The sequence below is a fragment of the Mercenaria mercenaria genome, chromosome 13 (genome assembly GCF_021730395.1).
Source record: "Mercenaria mercenaria strain notata chromosome 13, MADL_Memer_1, whole genome shotgun sequence".
Taxonomy (NCBI): Eukaryota; Metazoa; Mollusca; class Bivalvia; order Venerida; family Veneridae; genus Mercenaria; species Mercenaria mercenaria.
The window spans coordinates 12,534,870-12,559,549 of NC_069373.1; the positions used below are offsets into that span (position 1 = coordinate 12,534,870).

The following is a 24,680-nucleotide window of genomic DNA, read 5'->3' on the forward strand; positions in this document are numbered from 1 at the left end:
TATTTGATCTTATATGTATATACAAAAAAAATACGATATTACTTCATGATTTTCAATTGTTTTAACCAAACTTTGTAAACCTGGTACTTTTCACTAAGAACTTGCCAGATATATTTTGCTAACTTAACAAATATTTTTTTTTTATTTTTACCTTTGAGAAGCATTTCATATCTAGGCACACGTTGTATAGGCTCTAACATATGGTGCTGCAGTGTCAGCTGACCACATTCTGGCCCTTGCTGCAAAAACACAGAGAAATAATTACCAATAAGATTGTGGAAACAAAAACACAAATTGACATCTCTCTATGCAAATACTATAAACTGATTATAAGAATAGAGATAAAACATTTTCCAGGGGCCAAACAAACTAGATATGGTCAATATCATGTAGTGGTTTGTAATACGGTACACATATTGATGAACCATTATGTGCACCATATTGTAACTTCGGATTGTGAAACACGTACAATGTACGTGCCCACTTTCAACTATGGTCTGACCCACTTTGTCTCTAGATCACTATGACCTTGATCTTTGACCTATAACCCCTGAAACAACAGGGTTCATCTACGGATCAATAAGCCTATGAAGTTTCGAGGTAGTAGGCCAAACAGTTCTTAACTTATTGTGCAGAAACCATTTTCAGTCTCGAGGTCATTGCTACCATGACCTTTGACCAAATGACCCTGCCAAATAAGTCAATCATCCATAGAAGTACAGGCCAAAGCATTCTTTACTTATTAAGCAGAAACCGTTGTCATTCTCAAGGTTAGTGTAACCTTGACCTTTGACCTATTGATTCCATAAGAAATAGGGATCATCTACAGACCACAGGCAATCCTGCTACGAAGTTTGACTACTGTGAGACCAAAACATTCTCTACCAATTGATCAACAACCAAATGGTCTACTGACGAATGGACAGATGGACCAACAGACTGACAGACAGAGTTAAACAACAAACCTCCTCGTTTTCGAAGGTAGGGGACATTAAAAGTTAAATCATTATCAACATACCTGTATCTCCTGTAACAGAGCAGCAAACTTTGGTGACTGAGATGTCCATTTCTCTATCATTGCCATAGCTTTGTCATAATTCTTCACATACTCTGTATAGATCTTCAGGAAAGGAGCCAGTTTGGCCATAACATCTCCTATCTTCTGTTCATTAGACCTACCGTAATCAAACTAGATGATGCTTTTGTAGAAAAGAGCATGTCTCCCCCAATACATTGTCGTACAAGCAAGAAGTCAACTGGGGACAGGAGAAGAAGTCAAAGAGACACTGGTGGTTGGCTACAATAGGGATCATATACTTGGCATGTCCAATCATCCCACTAAGTTTCATCATTCTAGGGCTAATAGTTCTCAAGTTATGAAATGGAAACCATTTTCTATGTTCAGCCCCTGTGACCTTCACCCTAGATTGAGTAACCCCAAAATCAGTAGGGGTCATCTATTCTGCATGTCCAACCATCCTATTAAGTTTCAACATCCTGGGTAAAGTGGTTCTCAAGTTACAGATTGTAAAGCGTTTTTGATATTCAGTCCCCTGTGACCTTGACCTTTAATGGAGTGACCCCAAAAATAATAGGGGTCATCTACTCCTAAGTCCTATCACCGTATGAAGTTTGAAGATTCTAGGTCAAATGGTTCTCGAGCTATTGACCGAAAATGGATTTCCATGTTCTGTCTGCTGCAACCTTGACCTTCAGTAGAGTGACCCCAAAGTCAATAGGTGTCATCTACTATGCATGTCCTATCATCCTATGAAGTTTCAACACCCTGGGTCAGGTAGTTCTCAAGTTACTGACCAGAAGAGGTTTTCCATGTTCTTGCTCCTGTGACCTTGACCTTTTATAGAGTGACCCCATAATCAATGGAGGTCATCTGCTCTGCATATCCAATCAAATTATGAAGTTTCAACATTCTGGGTCAAGTGGTTATCAAGATATTGATCGGAAATGGTCTTCCATATTCAAGCCCCTGTGACTTTGACTTTTAATAGAGTGACCCCAAAAGCAAAAGGGGTCATTTACTCTGCATGATCAATCATCCTATTATGTTTCAACATTCTGGGTCAAGTGGTTCTCAGGTTACTAACCTGAAATGGTTTTCCATGCTTGGGCCCCTGTGACCTTAACCTTTGATCAAGTCAATGCAAAATCAATAGGGGTCATCTACTCTGCATGTCCAATCATCCTATAAAGTTTCAACATTGTGGGTCAAGTAGTACTCAAGTTATTGATCAGAAATGGTTTTCCATGTTTGGGCTCCTGCAACCTTGACCTTAAACAGGGTGACCCCAAAATCAATAGGGGTCATTTACTCTGCATGTGTAATAATCCTATGAAGTTTCAACATTGTGGGTCAAGTAGTACTCAAGTTATTGATCGGAAATTGTTTTCAATGTTCAGGCCCTTGTGACCTTGACCTTGATGGAGTGGCCCTAAAAACAATAGGGGACGTCTACTCCATAAGCTCTGCGACCCTATGAAGTTTGAAGGTTCTAGGTCAAATGGTTCTCTAGTTATTGATCGGAAATGAAGTGTGACGGACGGACAGGGCAAAAACATTATGTCTCCCCCGGTGGTGGGAGACATAAATACAGGAGTAATTGTCTACACATAATAAATGTAGCTTTCAGACAATGGTCAAACGGTTATTGTACATTTATCATAACTAATGACATTCTTAACTTTTAGCCAGCTGGCAGCAAGTGATTATGCCAGTGCAGACCAAGATCAGTCTGTACCTCCGTGCAGTATCTAGATATTTTAGAAACAATAAATGAGCTGCGCTATGAGAAAACCAACACAGTGCATTTGCAACCAGCATGGATCTAGGCCAGCCTGCGCATCTGCGCAGTCTGTTCAGGATCCATGCTGTTCACTAACAGTTTCTCTAATTACAATAGGCTTTGAAAACGAACAGCATGGATCCTGACCAGACTGTGCAGATTTGCAGGCTGGTCTGGATCCATGCTGGTCGCAAATGCACTATGTTGGTTTTCTCATGGCACGACTCTAATTATAACTGACTCACCAGTTTTGCATTCTATCCTCTAGGTGGGGAAGAAGGAAATCCTTGTGAAACAAGTATATAGGCTTGATGTTTGAAAACATTTGAGTGACGGCCTCATTCGGAAGAAAGTTACCATGCTTGTTCTCCATGGTAACACGAAAATGGAACCCCTACAAATACAGAAACATAGAACATGTATACACCAGAGAAATACCTCATTTAGAGAGATAAAGTTAAAATTGAAACAAGAGGGCCATGAAGGCCCTGTATCACTCACCTGACCTAGGAATCATCAAGATTAACATTCTGACCAAATTTCATTAAGATATGGTCATAAATGTGGCCTCTACAGTGTTCACTAGCTTTTCCTTTGACCTGACCTGGTGACCTAGTTTTTGACCCTACATGACCCAGATTCAAACTGGACCGTGAGATCATCAAGATTAACATTCTGACCAATTTCATGAAGATACAGTCACAAATGTGGCCTCTACAGTGTTAACAAGCTTTTCCTTTGATTTGACTTTGTGACCTAGTTTTTCATCCTAGATGACCCAATATCAAACTCGTCCAAGATTATATCGAGGGTAACATTCTGACCAAGTTTCATTAAGATTGGGCCAAAATTGTGACCTCTAAGAGTGTTAACTAGCTTTTCCTTTGATTTGACCCGGTGACCTAGTTTTTGACCCAACATGACCCAGATTTGAACTTGACCTAAAGATCATCAAGATTAACATTCTGACTAACTTTCATGAGGATACAGTCATAAATGTAGCCTCTGGAGTGTTCACAAGCTTTTCCACTGATTTGACCTAGTGACCTAGTTTTTGTCCCCTTCTAATCCAGATTTGAACTTGACCTATAAATCATCAAGATCAACATTCTGACCAAGTTTCATTAGGATATAGACATAAATGTGGCCTCTACAGTGTTAACAGGCTTTTCCTTTGATTTGACCTGTGACCTAGTTTTTGAACCCAGATGACCCAATATCAAACTCATCCAAGATTTTATTGAGGGTAACATTCTGACCAAGTATCACGAAGATTGGGCCAAAATTGTGACCTCTAGAGTGTAAACAAGCTTTTCCTTTGATCTGACCTGGTGACCTAGTTTTTGACTCCAGATGACCCAATATCAAACTCATCCAAGATTTTATTGAGGGTAACATTCTGATTAAGTTTCACTGAGATTGGGCCAAAATTGTAACCTCTAGAGTGTTAACAAACTTTTCCTTTAATTTGACCTGGTGACCTAGTTTTTGACCCCAGATGACCAAAATTAATATCAAACTGGTCCAAGATTTTATTGAGGGTAACATTCTGACCAAGTTTCATTAAGATTGGGCCAAAATTGTGACCTCTAGAGTGTTAACAGTCAAATTGTTGACGATGGACAACTGACAGACGGATGACGGACACAGGGGGATCACAAAAGCTCACCTTTGAGCACTTCATGCTCGGGTGAGCTAAAAAGGGAAACAATGTCTATGCTTAGATTTCAAAACAAGAGGGCAATGATGGTCCTAAGTTGTCTATCCTAACAAGACTGGAAACGGGTCACTTAAGAAATATTTTTATGAAACTATTTTAAAGTCAAAACTTCACTTTCTGACAACTGAAAGTTTAATGTTTCAACTATGTTGAAAACTGAACATTCTTGATGGCAGCAATGTTGTTCAATCAGTCAGAATGACTTGTACAATACTGAAAGCTGGTTACCCAAGGGGCATTTGTATGAAATTATTTCAAAAATGGACAAGCCATCCAGCAAAGGATGCTGCTTTAAGACTTTTCTATTTTTAGCTCTGGCGGCCATTTTTATTGGTGAATCGAAATATTTTGCGATCTAGGTTGTGGATCACCAAAGGAACCTTTGTTCTGAATTATTTTAAAATTGGCCAACAGTTTCAGACAAGAAAGTATTCAAGGTTTCAACTATATACATATGGTGGGGAAGTGACCATGCCCAAGATTGCCAAATAACTTTAACAATCTTGGCAGAAGATCACACATGGATCATTTGTGTGAAATCATTTCAAATTTAGCAAGCATTTCTGACATGAAGATTTCTAAAGTATCCAGGAAAAGTGACCACATACTATGACAGCCACATATTTAGTAGAGAAGTAGAGGCTCACTCAACGGAACATTCCTCTTAAAATATTTTGAAATTTGGCCAACAAAATAGGCCAGCAGATTCTGACCAAACAAATTCTAAAGTTCACACTGAATACATTATACATATAGTGAAAAATGACCGTGCCTGCCCTGGTAGCCACAATTTTTGACAACAGTGATAATTTGTTTATCTTGGTAACGGGTTATTGTGTGAATTTCTTTCAAAATTGGGAAAGCATGAGTCTTTGACAAACAGATTTTTTCAGTTTTTCTTTTCTGTTGATTGAAACTGGATGAGTGTAGGCTGAAATATTGTTTGAAGTGATTGCTGACTGACAATGGATAGGGATATTACAAATTTTGGTGATGGAAAAAAGTCAGGTTGAGTACTATGTGCTCAGGTGAGCCAAAAACAGAACATTTTTTTCCAGAGTGCATATATCAGAGGACATTATGGCTTCTGCCTTCAATGCTTTCGGCTACATCCACAACATGTGTACATGCTTTCCCTTCCCAGTCATAAATTAAATATCAGTAAATACTGGTAACCAAAAGAGCAAAATGGCTCTTATCAAGGAAGAATAAAACATATATCATCCTTGTTTCAAGCCGATTAGATTTTAAGCTAAAATAATGGTAAAAACGCATATAGAGGGCTGAGCACGAAACTATTGTATCTTGTTCTTTATTTATATACAGTTACAATAGTTTTGCACTCAGCCCACGACGTGTCATTTCTTGGTCAGAAACTTAATGATGTCTAGACATTGTTAAAATGTAATTCTTACATACAACTTACCTGTTCATAACGACATCTACTTATGCAGCATCCTTATACAACTAACTATTTATGATGACATTTACCTGTAAGGCTCATTACATACAACTACATATTCAAGACAACATATGACTATGTAGCTGTCTTAAGAAGCTTTTGTAACAGAAAACTCCCTGTGTCAGATGCCATCTACCTACGCAATTGCTTTAAGGAGCTCTTGTTAAACATAGCTACCTGTTCAAGATGACATCTACACATGTAGCCCCTGTAAGAAGCTCTTGATATATACAACCACCTGTTAATAATGCTATCTACCAATGTTACCCTGGCTATATACAATTTACTGTCATCAACTTACATAGCTGCTTTAAAAAGCTTTTGTTGTTATTATACAACTACTTGATTAAGGAGGCATCAACCTATGTAGCTGCCTGAAGAAGATGCTGCTATACACAACCACCTATTCAAGATGACATCTACCTATGAAGCTGCCTTAAGGAATTTAAGTCTGACTACATGTCTGTAATAAGAGCTTCTTAAGACATCTACATGCCCATTCTGTTGGAAGAAGCAAACCTTATTGTCTGACCATGAAGATAATGTCTAACCAGTTTTTGTGTAAGAAACAGATGTTATTACCTAATCAAGAAGAAAATGTCTAGCTACATAGGTCTGCTTTTATGTAAGAAGCATATGTAATTATCTGATCAAGTAGATTAGGTTAGCTACAAAGGCCATCTCTGTTGTAAGAAGCAGATGTTGTTACCTGATCAAGTCTAGCTACATATACCCTCTCTGTTGTAAGAAGCACATGTTATTACCAGATCAAGTAGATTAAGTCTAGCTACACACACCCTCTCTGTTGTAATAAGCACATTATTACCTGATCAAGTAGATTAAGTCTAGCTATATTGGCCCTCTCTGTTGTAAAAAGCACATATTATTACCTGACCATTGTAAGAAGCACGTTATTACCTGAACAAGAAGATCAAGTCTAGCAACATAGGCCCTCTCAGTTGTAAGAAGCACGTTATAACCTGATCAAGATCAGGTCTAGCTACATAGGCCCTCTCTGTTGTAAGAAGTACATGTTATTACCTGATCCAGAAGATTAAGTCTAGCTACATAGGCCCTCTCTGTTGTAAGAAGCAAGTTATTACCTGATCAAAAATATTAAGTCTAGCTACATAGGCCCTCTCTGTTGTAAGAAGCACATTATTACCTGATCAAAAAGATTAAGTCTAACTACATAGGCCCTCTCTGTTGTAAGAAGCACGTTATTACCTGATCAAGAAGATTAAGTCTAGCTACACAGGCCCTCTCTGTTGTAAGAAGCAAATTATTACCTGATCAAGAAGATTAAGTCTAGCTACATAGGCCCTCTCTGTTGTAATAAGCATGTTATTACCTGATAAAGAAGATTAAGTCTAGCAACATAGGCCCTCTCTGTTGTAAGAAGCACATGTTATTACCTGATCAAGAATATTAAGTCTAGCTACATAGGCCCTCTCTGTTGTAAGAAGCATGTTATTACCTGATCAAGAAGATTAAGTCTAGCTACACAGGCCCTCTCTGTTGTAACAACCACAATATTACCTAATCAAGAAGATTAAGTCTAACCACACAGGCCCTCTCCGTTGTAAGAAGCATGTTATTACCTGATCAAGAAGATTAAGTCTAGCCGCATAGGCCCTCTCTGTTGTACGAAGCATATGTTATTACCTGATCAAGAAGATTAAGTCTAGCAACCTAGGCCCTCTTTGTTGTAAGAAGCACATTATTACCTGATCAAGTAGATTAATTCTAGCCACATAGGCCCTCTCTGTTGTAAGAAGCACATATTATTACCTGACCAAGAAGTTTAAGTCTAGCTACATAGGCCCTCTCTGTTGTAAGAAGTACATGTTATTACCTGATCAAGAAGATTAAGTCTAGATACTTAGGCTCTCTCTGCTGTAAGAAGTACGTTATTACCTGATCAAGAAGATTAAGTCTAGATACATAGGCCCTCTCTGTTGTAAGAAGCACTTTATTACCTGATCAAGAAGTTTAAGTCTAGCTACATAGGCCCTCTCTGTTGTAAGAAGTACATGTTATTACCTGATCAAGAAGATTAAGTCTAGATACATAGGCCCTCTCTGTTGTAAGAAGTACATGTTATTACCTGATCAAGAAGATTAAGTCTAGATACATAGGCCCTCTCTGTTGTAAGAAGCACGTTATTACCTGATCAAGAAGATTAAGTCTAGCAACATAGGCCCTCCTCTCTGTTGTAAGAAGCACGTTATTACCTGATCAAGTAAATTAAGACTAGCCACATAGGCCCTCGCTGTTGTAAGAAGCACAATTTATTACCTGACCAAGAAGTTTAAGTCTAGCTACATAGGCCCTCTCTGTTGTAAGAAGTACATGTTATTACCTGATCAAGAAGATTAAGTCTAGATACATAGGCCCTCTCTGTTGTAAGAAGCACGTTATTACCTGATCAAGAAGATTAAGTCTAGCAACATAGGCCCTCCTCTCTGTTGTAAGAAGCACGTTATTACCTGATCAAGAAGGTAAGTCTAGCAACATAGGCCCTCTCTGTTGTAAGAAGCACATTATTACCTGATCAAGAAGATTAAGTCTAGCTACATAGGCCCTCTCTGTTGTAAGAAGCACATTATTACCTGATCAAGAAGATAAGTCTAGCAACATAGGCCCTCTCTGTTGTAAGAAGCACATTATTACCTGATCAAGAATATTAAGTCTGGCTACATAGGCCCTCTCTGTTGTAAGAAGCACTTTATTACCTGACCAAGAAGATAAGTCTAGCTACATAGGCCCTCTCTGTTGTAAGAACCACGTTATTACCTGATCAAGAAGACTTAGTCTAGCAACATAGGCCCTCTCTGTTATAAGAAGCACGTTATTACCTGATCAAGAAGATAAGTCTAGATACATAGGCCCTCTCTGTTGTAAGAAGCGCATTATTACCTGATCAAGAAGATAAGTCTAGCTACATAGGCCCTCTCTGTTGTAAGAAGCACATTATTACCTGATCAAGAATATTAAGTCTACCAACATAGGCCCTGTATGTTGTAACAAGTACATTATTACCTGATCAAGAAGATTAAGTCTAGCTACATAGGCCCTCTCTGTTGTAAGAAGCACATTACTAACCTGATCAAGAAGATTTAGTCTGGCTACATAGGCCCTCTCTGTTGTAAAAAGCATGTTATTACCTGATCAAGAAGATTAAGTCTAGCAACATAGGCCCTCTCTGTTGTAAAAAGCATGTTATTACCTGATCAAGAAGTTTAAGTCTAGCTACATAGGCCCTCTCTGTTGTAAGAAGCATGTTATTACCTGATCAAGAAGATTAAGTCTAGCAACATAGGCTCTCTCTGTTGTAAGAAGCACGTTATTACCTGATCAAGAAGATTAAGTCTAGCTACATAGGCCCTCTCTGTTGTAAAAAGCATGTTATTACCTGATCAAGAAGATTAAGTCTAGCAACATAGGCTCTCTCTGTTGTAAGAAGCACGTTATTACCTGATCAAGAAGATTAAGTCTAGCTACATAGGCCCTCTCTGTTGTAAGAAGTTCATGTGCAATCTGGTGTAGCCTGTCCTTTGGTTTCTCCTCTTCTTCCTACAAAAAAGTAAACATTCCTTTTCAAAATTCTTTCAAGTACTGATTAATTAATCAAAACAGTTTTGCTTAAATAAATTGAAACAGCAGTTCTTTTCTAAATCAAAATAAACTTTTGACAACAATTACATGTTGCTACCTTGAATCTTTGTTTCATTATTATTTTTCTTTGTAGAATTATGACTGGATATATATCAAGACTAGTGTTATATTTTGTCAAAAAGTCACTCTTAAGACATACTTAACAAAAACTGTGTGCTCTTCCCTGTCAGGTGGATATAGGATACAGAACAAAAACTGTTGGAGGACAGCAATGCTTGACTATTCAAAAGCCTCATCAATTAACAAAATAATATTAGTGAATACCAAAAGTCAAAAAGGGGTATACCTTTGTAAAACAGCAAATCACAGTGATGAAACCTGAGTAATGCATGTCAGGTCATCACAGTGAACAACTAGAGCTATCACTGAAGGTGATGAATGTACCCCCCGCATGCACTGACACAGTACATTGCAATTTGACGCACACAAGATTGCATAATTATGTGGACTTTATGTATATAGACTGTATATATACAGTATAGTAACAAAAAACAAAGTCCCATAACTATGCAGAATATTTATCTAAAAGAACGTAACATACACCATGCACAACTACGGTTGGTACTGATCACTTGTGTGAAGTTTCATTAAATTGTGTGCAAGGGTTCGGAAGATTAGGTGCACACAAGATTGCATATGCAGACTGTATGTACATAGTATGTTAACAAGAAACAAAGTCCCGTAACTCTGCAATTTTTGTTGTTGAAAGAACCTAACATGCCCCATGCACAACTACTGTTATCACTGATCACTTGTGTGAAGTTTCATTAAATTGTGTCAAGGGGATGAGGAGAGATGGTGCACACAAGGTTGTGTCTATGTATATAGTATAGTAACAAAAAACAAAGTCCCGTAACTCTGCAAAAAAATTTTCCGAAAGAACCTTACACGCCCATGCACAACTACTGTTATTACTGATCACTTGTGTGAAGTTTCATTAAATTGTGTCAAGGGGATAAGGAGAGATGGTGTGCACAAGATTGTGTCTATGTATATTAGTATAGTAACAAAAACAAAATCCCGTAACTCTGCAATTTTTTTCTGAAATAACCTAACATGCCCCATGCGAAACTACTGTTGTTACTGATCACTTGTGTGAAATTTCATTAAATTGTGTCAAGGGGATGAGGAGAGATATTGTGCACAATATTGTGTCTATGGACAGACAGACAGACAGACAGACAACCTGAAACCAGTATACACCCCCTTACAACTTTGTTGTTGTTGGGTACAAATAAACCATTCCCATATGTTAGTATCAAGAAATCAGCTTAGTAATACATACAAAAACTTTAATAGAACAAGGACCTGTGTTCAATAAACGCTTGATGCCCCCGGTGGCATCCTTGTTGATACAAAGCAACCTAAGTCTAAATCGAGGTCAAGTTCAAGGTCAAACTGAGGTTAGATGATGTCTGAAGATGAGGAATGGTCACAGGTTACATCTGCATTAGTATCAAGTCATTCTAGTAAGGGGTATTGATGCTAGACGAAACGGTCCCATTTGGTTAACCTCGTACGGACGGACGAAACAACGGACGGACGGACAGGACAACCACTACATGCCTCCCGCATCAGTAGATGCCAGGGGCATAAAAAGGGATAAAATACAGTTAATGAATATAAGCATTGCATGTCAGATCAGCATACTGAACAAGTATGTGAAAGCTAACATACAAAAACTAAACCAAAAAGCTGAAAAAGTTGCACAACTCTGTAAAAAGTCCAAAACAGAGTTATGAATCCTGTACACTGTAAATCAGATCATCACAGTATAATGTGAAGTTTCACTGCATTCCTATATGTGAATACTGAAATACAAGCGTATAAACTAATGCCAGTAAGTACGTTGAGTGTAACGGCTCTACCATTTTCCAAGTAGTCTACCAAATATTGCAGTATAAATTATCAAAATGTAAATGTTTCCTTATAGAATTTATAAATCAAAGATACAGATAATAACTCTATAGTATTTACAGACCATAAAAGCTAAAATGCATGAATATAATGACACTCATAAATAAACTCCTATTCAATCTACACTTGAAATCTAAAAATGCATGGTAAGCTTTTAATATAACATAACATGGTTGTTATGCAGCATATAAGTGCAAAATGCACTTCTGAAACAGGGTGCAGCTCTCGAATGAAAAACACATGCTTTTAAGAGAAATCCTCACCTTCAAATGTAAAATTATTTCCACCATAGTTTAAATATGCCTTTAATAATTCCAACAAATTTTAAAGTAAAATAATTCCATTGATAAAAACCGTTTATAAGACTTCCTGGGTTTTATTTCTTGCCACAATATTTTCCCTGAAGTCTGCAATATTAATTTAGCAAAGTATTAATACCAGCTGCTTCCCCCCTCCAGACAGGAACGGCTTTACTGCCATTAACTTATTCACATATTGTGCCAATTTTTCTATTAATGCTCTATTATCAGAAACTGATCTGATTGAGAGTTGATTTCTTTTGCAAAAATATATAAAATATAACAACTGTTTCTGATGGAATTTTTGTCTAGAGCTGTAGCACTGACTTTAAACATTCTGAAGCTATTTCTTGTTTCATTATTGAAATTTCAGAAAGAGAAAAAAATTGAAACTTAAAATTTTGTATTCTTTTAAGTGTAAAATCTATCTTGAAAAAGCATATAAAGTAATCCAGATTAATACCAAATTCATCAAATTCAATCTACATTATATGTGTATACTGGCAGATATAAAATGACTTTTTCATATTTTTTTTTTTTTACGTTTTTTTTAAATCTACTCTAAAATTTCATTGAACAAAGTGACCAAAACAATATCCATCAGTTCCACTGTCCAAACACATTCCTAACACACTTATTATAAGCAGGAAAACAAAGTACAATAACTGTCTGTCTTGGAGTCTAATAGTTTTTCATGATTCCATGATTAACTGTGAAAATAATTCATAGGGTAATGAACTGTATAAAATAATTATTACTAAATTAAATTAAAAATGAAAATGGCACTAAATATCCATCATCATTTGAATACTCTCAACATATCAGTACTTTATAGTTGAAGATAAGCAAATGAAGGGCCAATGCTTTAGTTTATGGACAAACAAACTGGTGATCAGCCTGGAGTACTTATCTAAGTGCATTTTTGCCACTTTTAATCATTAATACAGAACTGATACAGTTAATGCAGCAAAAACATTTCTATGAAATACAGCTCTTTTTGTGTATCTAAAGTGTTAAGAGCAAAAATATCCAAATTAACACAATATTATATATTACTCTGAAAAGTATCTTTAAAATCCATCATGCAGTGTATGAAAGAAAGAGAAGTAGAGATGAGCAGCAGGGCTGAATCACTGGCAGAGATTCTCAATTAAAGCAGTTGGTTAAATGGTGAGTAATGGTGTTCAGTGAGTAATAAAATCAGTGCGAAATCATTTAATGCAAGAAAAACATGTATATGTACTAGTTAATCTTTAAAGAAATTCCTGGAATACTGCTGCTGGTACAATTTACACAGGTAACACCCATGGTACAGGCTACAGAAAAATGTGTTTTATTAATATCTTTCACAGTCTAAAAATTATTTGGTAGAAGTTACTGACCTTTTTCAATTCAATAACAAATCTGTTTTTTTCCCAAACAGAGAGGAAATCATGGGGTCCTGTCTTTAAAACTGATAACTTGATAGTACATTAAATATTTTTTATCCTTAATCACCTTAGGACCTGAAACTGGCCATTTTTATGAGTGCAAGAACTGTTCCTATCACACTCAGCTTATCAGTACAGGGAGAAGAAAAGACTGTTTCTATCACACCTATCACACCCAGCTGATCAGTACTGGGAGAAGGAAGGACTGTCCCTATCACTCCTATCACACCCAGCTGAACGGTACAGGGAGAAGAAAGGACTGTTCCTATCACTCATATCACACCCAGCTGATCAGTACAGGGAGAAGAAAAGACTGTTTCTATCACACTCAGCTGATCAGTACAGGGAGAAGAAAGGACTGTTTCTATCACACTCAGCTGATCAGTACAGGGAGAAGAAAGGACTGTTTCTATCACACTCAGCTGATCAGTACAGGGAGAAGAAAGGACTGATGCTATCACACTCAGTTAATCAGTACAGGGAGAAGAAAGGAATGTTGCTATCACACTCAGCTAGCTTATCAGTACAGAGAGAAGACAAGACTGTTTCTATCACACTCAGCTGATCAGTACAGGGGAAGGAAGGACTGTTTCTATCACACTCAGCTGATCAGTACAGGGAGAAGAAAAGACTGTTTCTATCACACTCAGCTGATCAGTACAGGGGAAGAAAGGACTGTTTCTATCACACTCAGCTGATCAGTACAGGGAGAAGAAAGGACTGTTTCTATCACACCCAACTAATCAGTACAGGGAGAAGAAAAGACTGTTTCTATCACACTCAGCTTATCAGTACAGGGAGAAGAAAGGACTGATCCTATCACACTCAGTTAATCAGTACAGGGAGAAGAAAGGACTGTTGCTATCACACTCAGCTAGCTTATCAGTACAGAGAGAAGAAAAGACTGTTTCTATCACATTCAGCTTATCAGTACAGGGAGAAGAAAAGACTGTTTCTATCACATTCAGCTAATCAGTACAGGGAGAAGAAATGACTGTTTCTATCACACTCAGCTTATCAATACAGGGAGAAGAAAAGCTAGACTGTTTCTATCACACTCAGCTGATCAGTAGAGGGAGAAGAAAAGACTGTTTCTATCACACTCAGCTTATCAGTACAGGGAGAAGAAAAGACTGTTTCTATCACACTCAGCTTATCAGTACAAGGAGAAGAAAAGACTGTTTCTATCACACTCAGCTTATCAGTACAGGGAGAAGAAAAGACTGTTTCTATCACACTCAGCTGATCAGTACAGGGAGAAGAAAAGCTAGACTGTTTCTATCACACTCAGCTGATCAATACAGGGAGAAGAAAAGAATATTCCTATCACACTCAGTTAATCAGTACAGGGAAATTAGAAAGGACTGTTTCTATCACACTCAGCTGATCAGTACAGGGAGAAGAAAGGACTGTTTCTATCACACTCAGCTAATCAGTACAGGGAGAAGAAAGGATTTTGCCTATCATATTACACTGATGTAGTGCTGATCAGTGTTGTGTCTAGGTAGACCTGACCAGTACAGGAAAAAGACAGGACTGTTTCTATCACATTGCTGATCAGTATGTAACAGTGTGTCTATCATATTACACAGATGTAGTTCTGATAAATGCAAGGAGACCCAGTCAAAATTGACGGTTTATTACCATGGTAATTCATGGTTTACTATGCATGGTCATGGGACAATGGTTTGCCATGGTTGACCATGGCTGTGGTAATTGGTACCATAGTCATAAAACATGGTATCAGACCATGGTCAACAAAGGTCCACGAGGATGGTTGACCATGGTGATTACTGACTATCAAAAGCTGTATAAATATGAATTTGAAAGGGTTGGGAAAATACATGACAATTGCAGTCTATATCTATTTTTGCAAGTCAGTCATTTACTTGTCATAAAATTGCTAAGATGACAACAAATTATAGTCAAACTATGAAAGTTTACCTTTGAATCTGCCTATAAATCCAGGAAAACTATTCTATAAATATGGTCAACCATCAATAACCGTGGTGACCATGGTCAACCATGGTCATCATTTCGTCTGGGAGATAAACAGATTTTTGCATATTACCACCTTATTTATTGTTAGTCTGCAGCTTTCTAACTCGAAGAGGGTAATTGTAATTTTATGTAGGAAGTTAAGATCTAAAATAAAAGTATTCTAAATCAATCCACATTTTCCGTTTAAATTTTTTGACAGATAACTTTTAAAAACATTTTATATTTTATATTTCAACAGAAAGTCTTGATAAATAGAGAAGAATTTTGTATTTCAACATAAAGTTTTATCTGTAAAAATTTAATAACATCTTTTATTAACAATACTGTACAAAAAAACCTACCATCTAATATAAAGAGTAGCTCAACCTTAGTGTGTGTCTATATCCATTGTGAAACTTCCGTCAATACAGAAAAACATGTCCGATATAGTATAAAACTGAATATACGTAAGATACAGATAAATATGAAGAGGCTAGTCGATGGCCAACTTCCTCAACCGATCAATGAGAAGATAATATAGACAGTAGTCATTATGAAATTTGAAATGATATTGATAAACAAAACTTCATGCAAGACATTTCTATATTGTATTTTATAACTGAATGCATCTGCATAATAAACTGAAGTAAAGCATAGATAATCCATACATGCAAGCATTGAAAAGCTTACAGGTAATATTGGGCAAATATTAATAAAGGAAAATCGTTGCAAGTAGATTGTTTATACTTGTAAATGAATTGCCAACCATCAGTACAATACAATGAAAACTATTTAGGATCTCAATTCTTCTTGTTACCATCACTATCAAGTAAAGTTTTTCTAAACAATCCCTTCAACAATTATTGCTAAATTCTTATGAAATATCTTTCAGCAGTTGCAATGTCACTGTCTGGACATAAACTCAGTTCAAAAGAGAGAAAATAACAAGAAATAAACATGTTCAGGATGTTTGTTTTAGTGAAATCTTGGTCAGTCAGACTGAATACTAGGTCATCTAGGTATGAACTAAAAGTTAGGTAAGCAATACAGGGTCTTTTCACGGCTCTCTTGTTTAGCTCATCAAGCACAAAGTGTTTTGTCAGAAAGTTTGTCTTTATGAAATCTATATCAAATTTGAAACTGGGTTGCTTTCGATTATGGATTAAAAACTATGTCACTAGGCCATATCTCAATCATTTTCAAGCTGATTTATAGTAGTCGCAATTTGACCGCAATGGTTGACCTTAGGCTGATTATTCATACAGATTAATTCATTAGTATAAATAAGGGGTGCTTAGGGTATCCATGTATATTTATATGCAGTTAGTTTGTATACAATGCACTCCTTTTCAATAATAGGCTGTGCCTCATTATGTATTATAATACAAAGGTCAACCATCAGGTTCAAGTTGCGTCCACTATACCATATGAAAATGGATTCATCTCCTTAAATTGTAAACAAATCCCCTTTGTCCTATCATGATATGGGCTAAATTGAATTAAGTTTGATGCAAATCCTTCAAATGATAACAGAGATAGAGGAAAAGTGCATCAAAACTTTAACCTGAAATATAATTCATGGTTTATTTGTGCAAGATATATTATGGCTCTCAATTAAAGTAAATTAATCAAGTAGTAACAGAGATAAAGTAAAAGTGCCCCGCCCACAACCCTAAATTTTCTGTAGGGGTATAAACACTTAAACATTTCAATTCCATATTTATCAAGATTTAAAATAACATGGAATTTCATGAAAATGGTAAATGAACCAATTAAAATTCATAGGGTATTTATATAGATCTATATTCTTGGTTTGCAGTTCATTACATACTTGGTGACTATTAAGGGGACTTGTGTTCTATGATAGTCAACTTTACAATGTCTGTTCCTATGTGGACTTTCTCCATGAGTGAAGGACCTTGTAGTGACTGTACCACTCTCCTGTCCAAATACAGTTATCAAAGAAACCTTGTAGTGACTGTATCACTCTCCTGTCCAAATACAGTTATCAAAGAAACCTTGTAGTGACTGTATCACTCTCCTGTCCAAATACAGTTATCAAAGAAACCTTGTAGTGACTGTATCCCTCTCCTGTCCAATATAGTTATCAAAGAAACCTTGTAACGACTACATTAATCTCATGTCCAAATATAGTTATCAAATAAACCTTGTAACGACTACATTAATCTCATGTCCAAATACAGTTATCAAAGAAACCTTGTAACGACTACATTAATCTCATGTCCAAATACAGTTATCAAAGAAACCTTGTAACGACTATATTAATCTCATGTCCAAATATAGTTATCAAAGAAACCTTGTATTGACTGTATCCCTCTCCTGTCCAGATATAGTTATCAAAGAAACCTTGTAACGACTACATTAATCTCATGTCCAAATATAGTTATCAAAGAAACCTTGTATTGACTGTATCCCTCTCCTGTCCAAATATAGTTATCAAAGAAACCTTGTAACGACTATATTAATCTCATGTCCAAATACAGTTATCAAAGAAACCTTGTAACGACTATATTAATCTCATGTCCAAATACAGTTATCAAAGAAACCTTGTAACGACTATATTAATCTCATGTCCAAATACAGTTATCAAAGAAACCTTGTAATGACACCATTAATCTCATGTCCAAATACAGTTATCAAAGAAACCTTGTAACGACTAAATTAATCTCATGTCCAAATACAGTTATCAAAGAAACCTCGTAACGACTATATTAATCTCATGTCCAAATATAGTTATCAAAGAAACCTTGTATTGACTGTATCCCTCTCCTGTCCAAATATAGTTATCGAAGAAACCTTGTAACGACTACATTAATCTCATGTCCAAATACAGTTATCAAAGAAACCTTGTAATGACTACATTAATCTCATGTCCAAATACAGTTATCAAAGAAACCTTGTAACGACTACATTAATCTCATGTCCAAATACAGTTATCAAAGAAACCTTGTAATGACTACATTAATCTCATGTCCAAATACAGTTATCAAAGAAACCTTTTAATGACTACATTAATCTCCTGTCCAAATACAGTTATCAAAGAAACCTTGTAGTGACTGTATCACTCTCCTGTCCAAATACAGTTATCAAAGAAACCTTGTAGTGACTGTATCCCTCTCCTGTCCAAATAAAGTTATCAAAGAAACCTTGTAACGACTACATTAATCTCTTGTCCAAATATAGTTATCAAAGAAACCTTGTAACGACTACATTAATCTCATGTCCAAATATAGTTATCAAAGAAACCTTGTATTGACTGTATCCCTCTCCTGTCCAAATATAGTTATCAAAGAAACCTTGTAACGACTACATAAATCTCATGTCCAAATATAGTTATCAAAGAAACCTTGTAATGACTACATTAATCTCATGTCCAAATATAGTTATCAAAGAAACCTTGTATTGACTGTATCCCTCTCCTGTCCAAATACAGTTATCAAAGAAACCTTGTAACGACTATATTAATCTCATGTCCAAATATAGTTATCAAAGAAACCTTGTATTGACTGTATCCCTCTCCTGTCCAAATATAGTTATCGAAGAAACCTTGTAACGACTACATTAATCTCATGTCCAAATATAGTTATCGAAGAAACCTTGTAACGACTACATAAATCTCATGTCCAAATATAGTTATCGAAGAAACCTTGTAACGACTACATTAATCTCATGTCCAAATACAGTTATCGAAGAAACCTTGTAACGACTACATTAATCTCATGTCCAAATACAGTTATCGAAGAAACCTTGTAACGACTACATTAATCTCATGTCCAAATACAGTTATCCAAGAAACCTTGTAACGACTACATTAATCTCATGTCCAAATACAGTTATCGAAGAAACCTTGTAACGACTACATTAATCTCATGTCCAAATACAGTTATCCAAGAAACCTTGTAACGACTACATTAATCTCATGTCCAAATACAGTTATCGAAGAAACCTTGTAACGGTTACATTACTCTCATGTCCAAATAGAGTTATCAAAGAAACCTTGTAACGACTACATAAATCTCATGTCCAAATACAGTTATCGAAGAAACCTTGTAACGGTTACATTAATCTCATGTCCAAATACAGTTATCGAAGAAACCTTGTAACGACTACATAAATCTCATGTCCAAATACAGTTATCGAAGAAACCTTGTAATGGCTACATTAATCTCATGTCCAAATACAGTTATCGAAGAAACCTTGTAATGGCTACATTAATCTCATGTCCAAATATAGTTATCGAAGAAACCTTGTAACGACTACATTAATCTCCTGTCCAAATATAGTTATCAAAGAAACCTTGTAATGACTACGTCACTTTCCTGTCCAAATATAGTTATCAAAGAAACCTTGTTATGACTACGTCACTTTCCTGTCCAAATATAATTATCAAAGAAACCTTGTAATGACTGTGTCACTTTCCTGTCCAAATATAATTATCACAGATGCCTTGTAATGACCACATCAATTTCATGTCCAGGTCATATAGCTAAGAAACCTTGTAATGATTATACCAATCTCCAAGGCTTGAATTTAATCCTTTTATTGTACTTGTGGGACATGTCTGAATTTTCTGAAATAATAGTTAAGTCGAATTATGATAATGGCAAACATTCAGAAAGATATTTCATAGTGTCAGCAAAAACAATATTTGCATACAGTCTTGGCATCTTCCCCATTCTTCTTTCCCGTGTTTTAGGACCTTCACTGCTGGGTTATTTGGTTTGCTTGTCTTTGCAGGCGTATGATTTGCCTAGGAATTGTCTCATGATCATCATTTGAGTTTTGCCACAATTTTTCAACAAAGATTTTATTCCATAATTGAGATCATGATTTATTAATGATGTAGATAAATAAAGTTTGATAGCTGATCTAAAATAGTTACATAAAATAACTGGATCATTCTAAATCACGATACCATTACATTCTTCTGTATGTAGCATTAATCGTTCCCTGAACCAACAATTCACATCCGAATAAACTGATTCACATATTTACTCCTGAAAGCATACACAAATCATCAAATTTCCTAAGATGGACAATTTATCTCGAAAACTGATCAATGTTAACTGTTACTTTTGAAGTCTTGCAAACATTGAAGGATAAATAGACATAGATCAATGCGCCACAGTCCGACGATGTCTCTAAACTCAGTGGTAACACCATCTATGACTCAGTATCTGCATTCAAACAGTTTTGGACAGGATTAACAGTAGCAGTCCATAATCGAAACTCTGCGACACACAGCCACGTTTCTCTGTGGAACCAGTCTGACCTGCAGACTGTTCAACAGTACTTTCAACATCACATGACATACAGTTTCTATTTTTAGCACAAGAAGACAGAACAGCACCATTAGTGTTTCTATAATCATTAGTGTTACATTTTTGAGAATCACCGAGTTTGTTAGATTTGCGTAGTTTTGGAGGAGATCTGATATGTGTGTTAAAAGAGAAAGAAGTAGCAGAGAGGGAGTTCAAGCGAGACTGTGGTATACTTTTATTGCGTTCCAGATTGAATTTTTTAAGCGCTTTACTTACATGGCTATCACTGTCAGACACAGAGTTTGTCCGAGAATTTTCACGTGATGATGATCCTGGTGATGAACAAGAACTTCTGATAGAAGCAGTATGTGCTGTGTTTTCAGACCTTACATCAACTTCATCTAAACTACCACTAGTCCTTTTATTTGCAGTTTCAGTTTCAGCTTCTCCTACTTTCTCTTCTATTCCTTCGTTTTCACATTCTTGCTGATCCCATTCATTCCATCCTGAATCCTCCTTACCTATTTTAAGTTTAAGGTCATCACTTACTAATTCACCATTTTCCGTGTTTTCATTCTTCTTTTCCGGATCTTGTTTTAGCTTATTCTCATTAATCTTTGCAACAAGAGCTTTTACATATCCTTCTTCCATTACTGCAGCATTAAAACTAGCATCCTGAGACTCAGAGCAATGGAACTGTTTGCTATTTTTGTTCATTTCTCTGATTTCCTGATCAAACTCCTCATTTTTAAATGATTTCTGTTTGTGTAAAGGCGAATGTATCCCAGCCTGTGAGGAAACAGAATCTGTATCACTTGATTCATTCAAGACCTGAAAACTTTTTAATCTTTCTCTAACAATTCCATGGAAAGTAGGTGAGGCAGGGGTTGACCAGGATTTTCTTTTTGAGGTTGGCGAAAAATCGCTTGTGGATTCTAATAAAGATGATCCTTTCCCAGAATCGGTAGATTCCCCACTTGCGGGTCTATTTGGGCATGATAATAATTCTTCAACAATGGCTTCTGCCTGCTTCAGACATTTTTCTGAATCAGGTGAAAGTGGTTCCGCCGGAACCTCTACAGGGTCCTCACTGGCGCTGATCAAGCCATTGCTGTTTTGCTGACTAACTCGCTTGGAGACTACACGGTTTATCAGGTGCTCAATGAATTTTGGCCTTCCTGGTGCTGAAATTAAAATAAAGATCATTTAAATTAAATAATATCTATTAACTTTCTTTTATGTAAATTTTCATGAGGTTATCTCCTATTTGCATTTAAATAACTGAATGAGAGGAACAAGGAATTAAAACTGATGAAATAAAAAAATCAAACCTTTAACATTTGACAGAAGTTTAACCAGACACTGTATTCCATGATAATTTACAGGATTTATTTCAATAGAGTATCTATTAGATTTTTTCGAAAAATGTCCAATCATTTTACCGCATTCCAATACTTCATTACAGTTTGTGCATTCCAAGTTTGAAAAAAAATAACATTACTCTTAATTTCTTTTTCGAAAAAAACAAACCAAAACACACACTGACAAATAAAATTTCACAATTCACATTTTCCCTTTACCTAAAGGAAAATATAGTTGTACGAAACAAAACTGAACATTGACCATTTAAATAAATTTTAAATTCCATGAAATCATAAATACTCAAACATCAATTTGTTTGTTATGATATCAGATTTAACCATTATAATTTCTTTGATATAAATCATATTTTCACAGATCATAAACTAACAACAGCAAACGTTAAAAATAGTCAGCAAATTTAAGTGGGAATGGCTTATTATATATTACGTGTTATAATGATGTTATAAGACATTATATGAATCACATAAGGTTTATTTGTTCTTTATGACAGATACCTACGATGTATTGAACCATGCTGTACTTTCTATAGGTTCAAGTTTCCTCCGTAATCCATATTTCAAAAAGAAATCATTGTTTCTTTATCCTTTCAACCAAGGTTATAAAAATCCTGATGTTACTTGGTGCATGAATATATGCCCTTTACCCAGTATTAAGCAGAAAGTGCATTTTTATTCTCTCATACCAGCCAAAAAAGTATGATAAACATACAGAATATTATGTACTATTTATTATATACTTTTTTATTTGCAAAAGAAGCTTCATTTTAATCATTAAATCTGATAAATAATGGGTATGGAAAAATATATTAATGTATAAGTATTATATTAAAGTACATGTATATGTAATACTAACAGATCTGGTAGGTTACTGGAGTTATTTGATTCAATTAAACTTATGTTCCATAAAATGTTATACAAGGTTAATTGTAATTAAAGAATATATTATCAGTGCAGTCTTTCTGATCAAGGTTTCATTTTATTACAAGTTTCAGGCTGGCAAGGACAAAGCTGTAGAAGACATTTTGCTTGTTTCAGTTTAAGATCAAAATATCTTTACTTCCATCTTACATGTAAAACAAATAAATTTTCTGTTTATTTTATGTCTTTTCAATAAATTACAATTTTTATCAATTTGGTGGTTCTGTAACTGAGGAAAATTTGATACTTTTCATTTTGCTCTGTGGAATTACCAGATATTTCAAAAATTCACTGAAAATGACTGTAATAAATTTCTTTAAGCATGCATGTTATTAGTTTCTTCCAATACACACTGATCTTGATATTTTTAGGTTTTAAACTGATACTTTTTCTTTAACAATAATTTTAAGGCTAACCAGAATTTTCCAATTTTTCAGGCTGTATCTTTCTTTGCAAGTTTATTATAATGCTATACTGAAATATCATAGTTGCAGCCTCACATTTTGCCAATTATATACAAAATTAAATGGTAGAATCACTCTCCTATCCAACATTAATTTCAGACCAATATTTGTATCTTTGTATCACTGGCTACTTGTTGTTTGAATTTGTAAGCAACAAGAGCACTGTAACCTGCGAGTGCAGGTACCATTGGTCATCTGTAAATGCTGCACAGTTTGCAAGAAAATATTTATGGTTCTTGATCTTCTTACTCATCTTAACTGATGACAAAAAAATGTATAAAGTTTCAAAGCTATAGTAAGTATTCAAACAAGAGGGTCATTGACCCTAAAGCGCTCACCTGTGTACAAGGCTTCAAGTGTTTTTGTATAGGTACAGAGTTAGGTTTCTTCTATGTTAGCTTATATTATATACATTTCACACATATTTTTGAACCTAGGGCAACAATTTGAATAATTAAGGTAAAAATTACAAATCTGATATCACCACCAAATATCAAAGCTTGAGCTTTTATTGATTCAGAAAAGAAGATTTTCAAAGTTTCTTATATAAAAGCCTATAGTAAGTACATGTCAGACACGTCCATGGCCATTTTTTTTTTACCTTAGGGTAATAATTTGGACAAGTATGGTAGAGAGTCAAATCCTTAAATCACATGCCAAATATCAAAGCTCTAGAGAAAAGGATATTTGTAAGTCTGATACCTAAAAACCTATTTTTAACCAAAAAGACCAATATGTTAAATGAACCGGAACTATTTGAACAACTTTGAAAGAGGGCTACCAAGAGATCATTTGTGTAAAGTTTCATCAAAATCCATTCAATGGTTTTGGAGGAGATATTGTTTAAAGAAATTGTTGATGAAAAGTAACCTCTGACGGCCATGTTTTTAACGAATCAGAAAAATTTCAACAATATTTGTAGAAAGTCACACAAGAACCATTTACGTAAAATTATTTTAAAATCGGGCTAACAGTTTCGCACGAGAAAATGTTTGAAGTTTCCACTATATATATAGGGAAAAGTGGCCACGCCCTCTGGCGGCCAGGTTTTTTGACAAATCTAAATAATATGAACAATCTTGATAGAGGGTCACACAAGGACCGTTTGTGTAAAATTATTTTAAAATCGGCCCAACAGTTTCACACAAGAAGATTTTTTAAATTTCCACTATATACATATAGGGAAAAGTGACCACACCCCCTGGCGGGGTGTGACAAATCGATATAATTTGAACAATCTTGGCAGAGGGTGACATAAAGGCCATTTGGTCGAAATTATTTCAAAATCGAACTGTTGGTTTAGGAGGAGATGTTGTTTGAAGGTTTTTCTATTTTTAGCTCTGGCGG

At 35.6% G+C, this 24,680-nt stretch overlaps 1 protein-coding gene across 8 annotated transcripts in view; it reads right to left on the bottom strand.

Annotated features, from left to right (window-relative positions):
• The window catches only part of LOC123529806 (FYVE, RhoGEF and PH domain-containing protein 4-like), a 117,165-nt gene that overhangs the window by 16,371 nt on the left and 76,114 nt on the right, over positions 1-24,680 (bottom strand). For 7 of the 8 annotated variants that reach the window (XM_053521191.1, XM_053521190.1, XM_053521193.1 and 4 more), the window contains 5 exons: positions 20,846-21,753; positions 9,461-9,559; positions 3,047-3,195; positions 1,019-1,175; positions 152-239 (listed from right to left, as the gene is read on the bottom strand). In XM_053521191.1, coding sequence (XP_053377166.1) covers positions 152-239; positions 1,019-1,175; positions 3,047-3,195; positions 9,461-9,559; positions 20,846-21,753 — 1,401 coding nt within the window. Of the gene's footprint in view, positions 1-151; positions 240-1,018; positions 1,176-3,046; positions 3,196-9,460; positions 9,560-20,845; positions 21,754-21,900; positions 22,022-24,680 lie in introns of those variants that run through there. The other variant, XM_053521196.1, reaches the window with a different exon arrangement.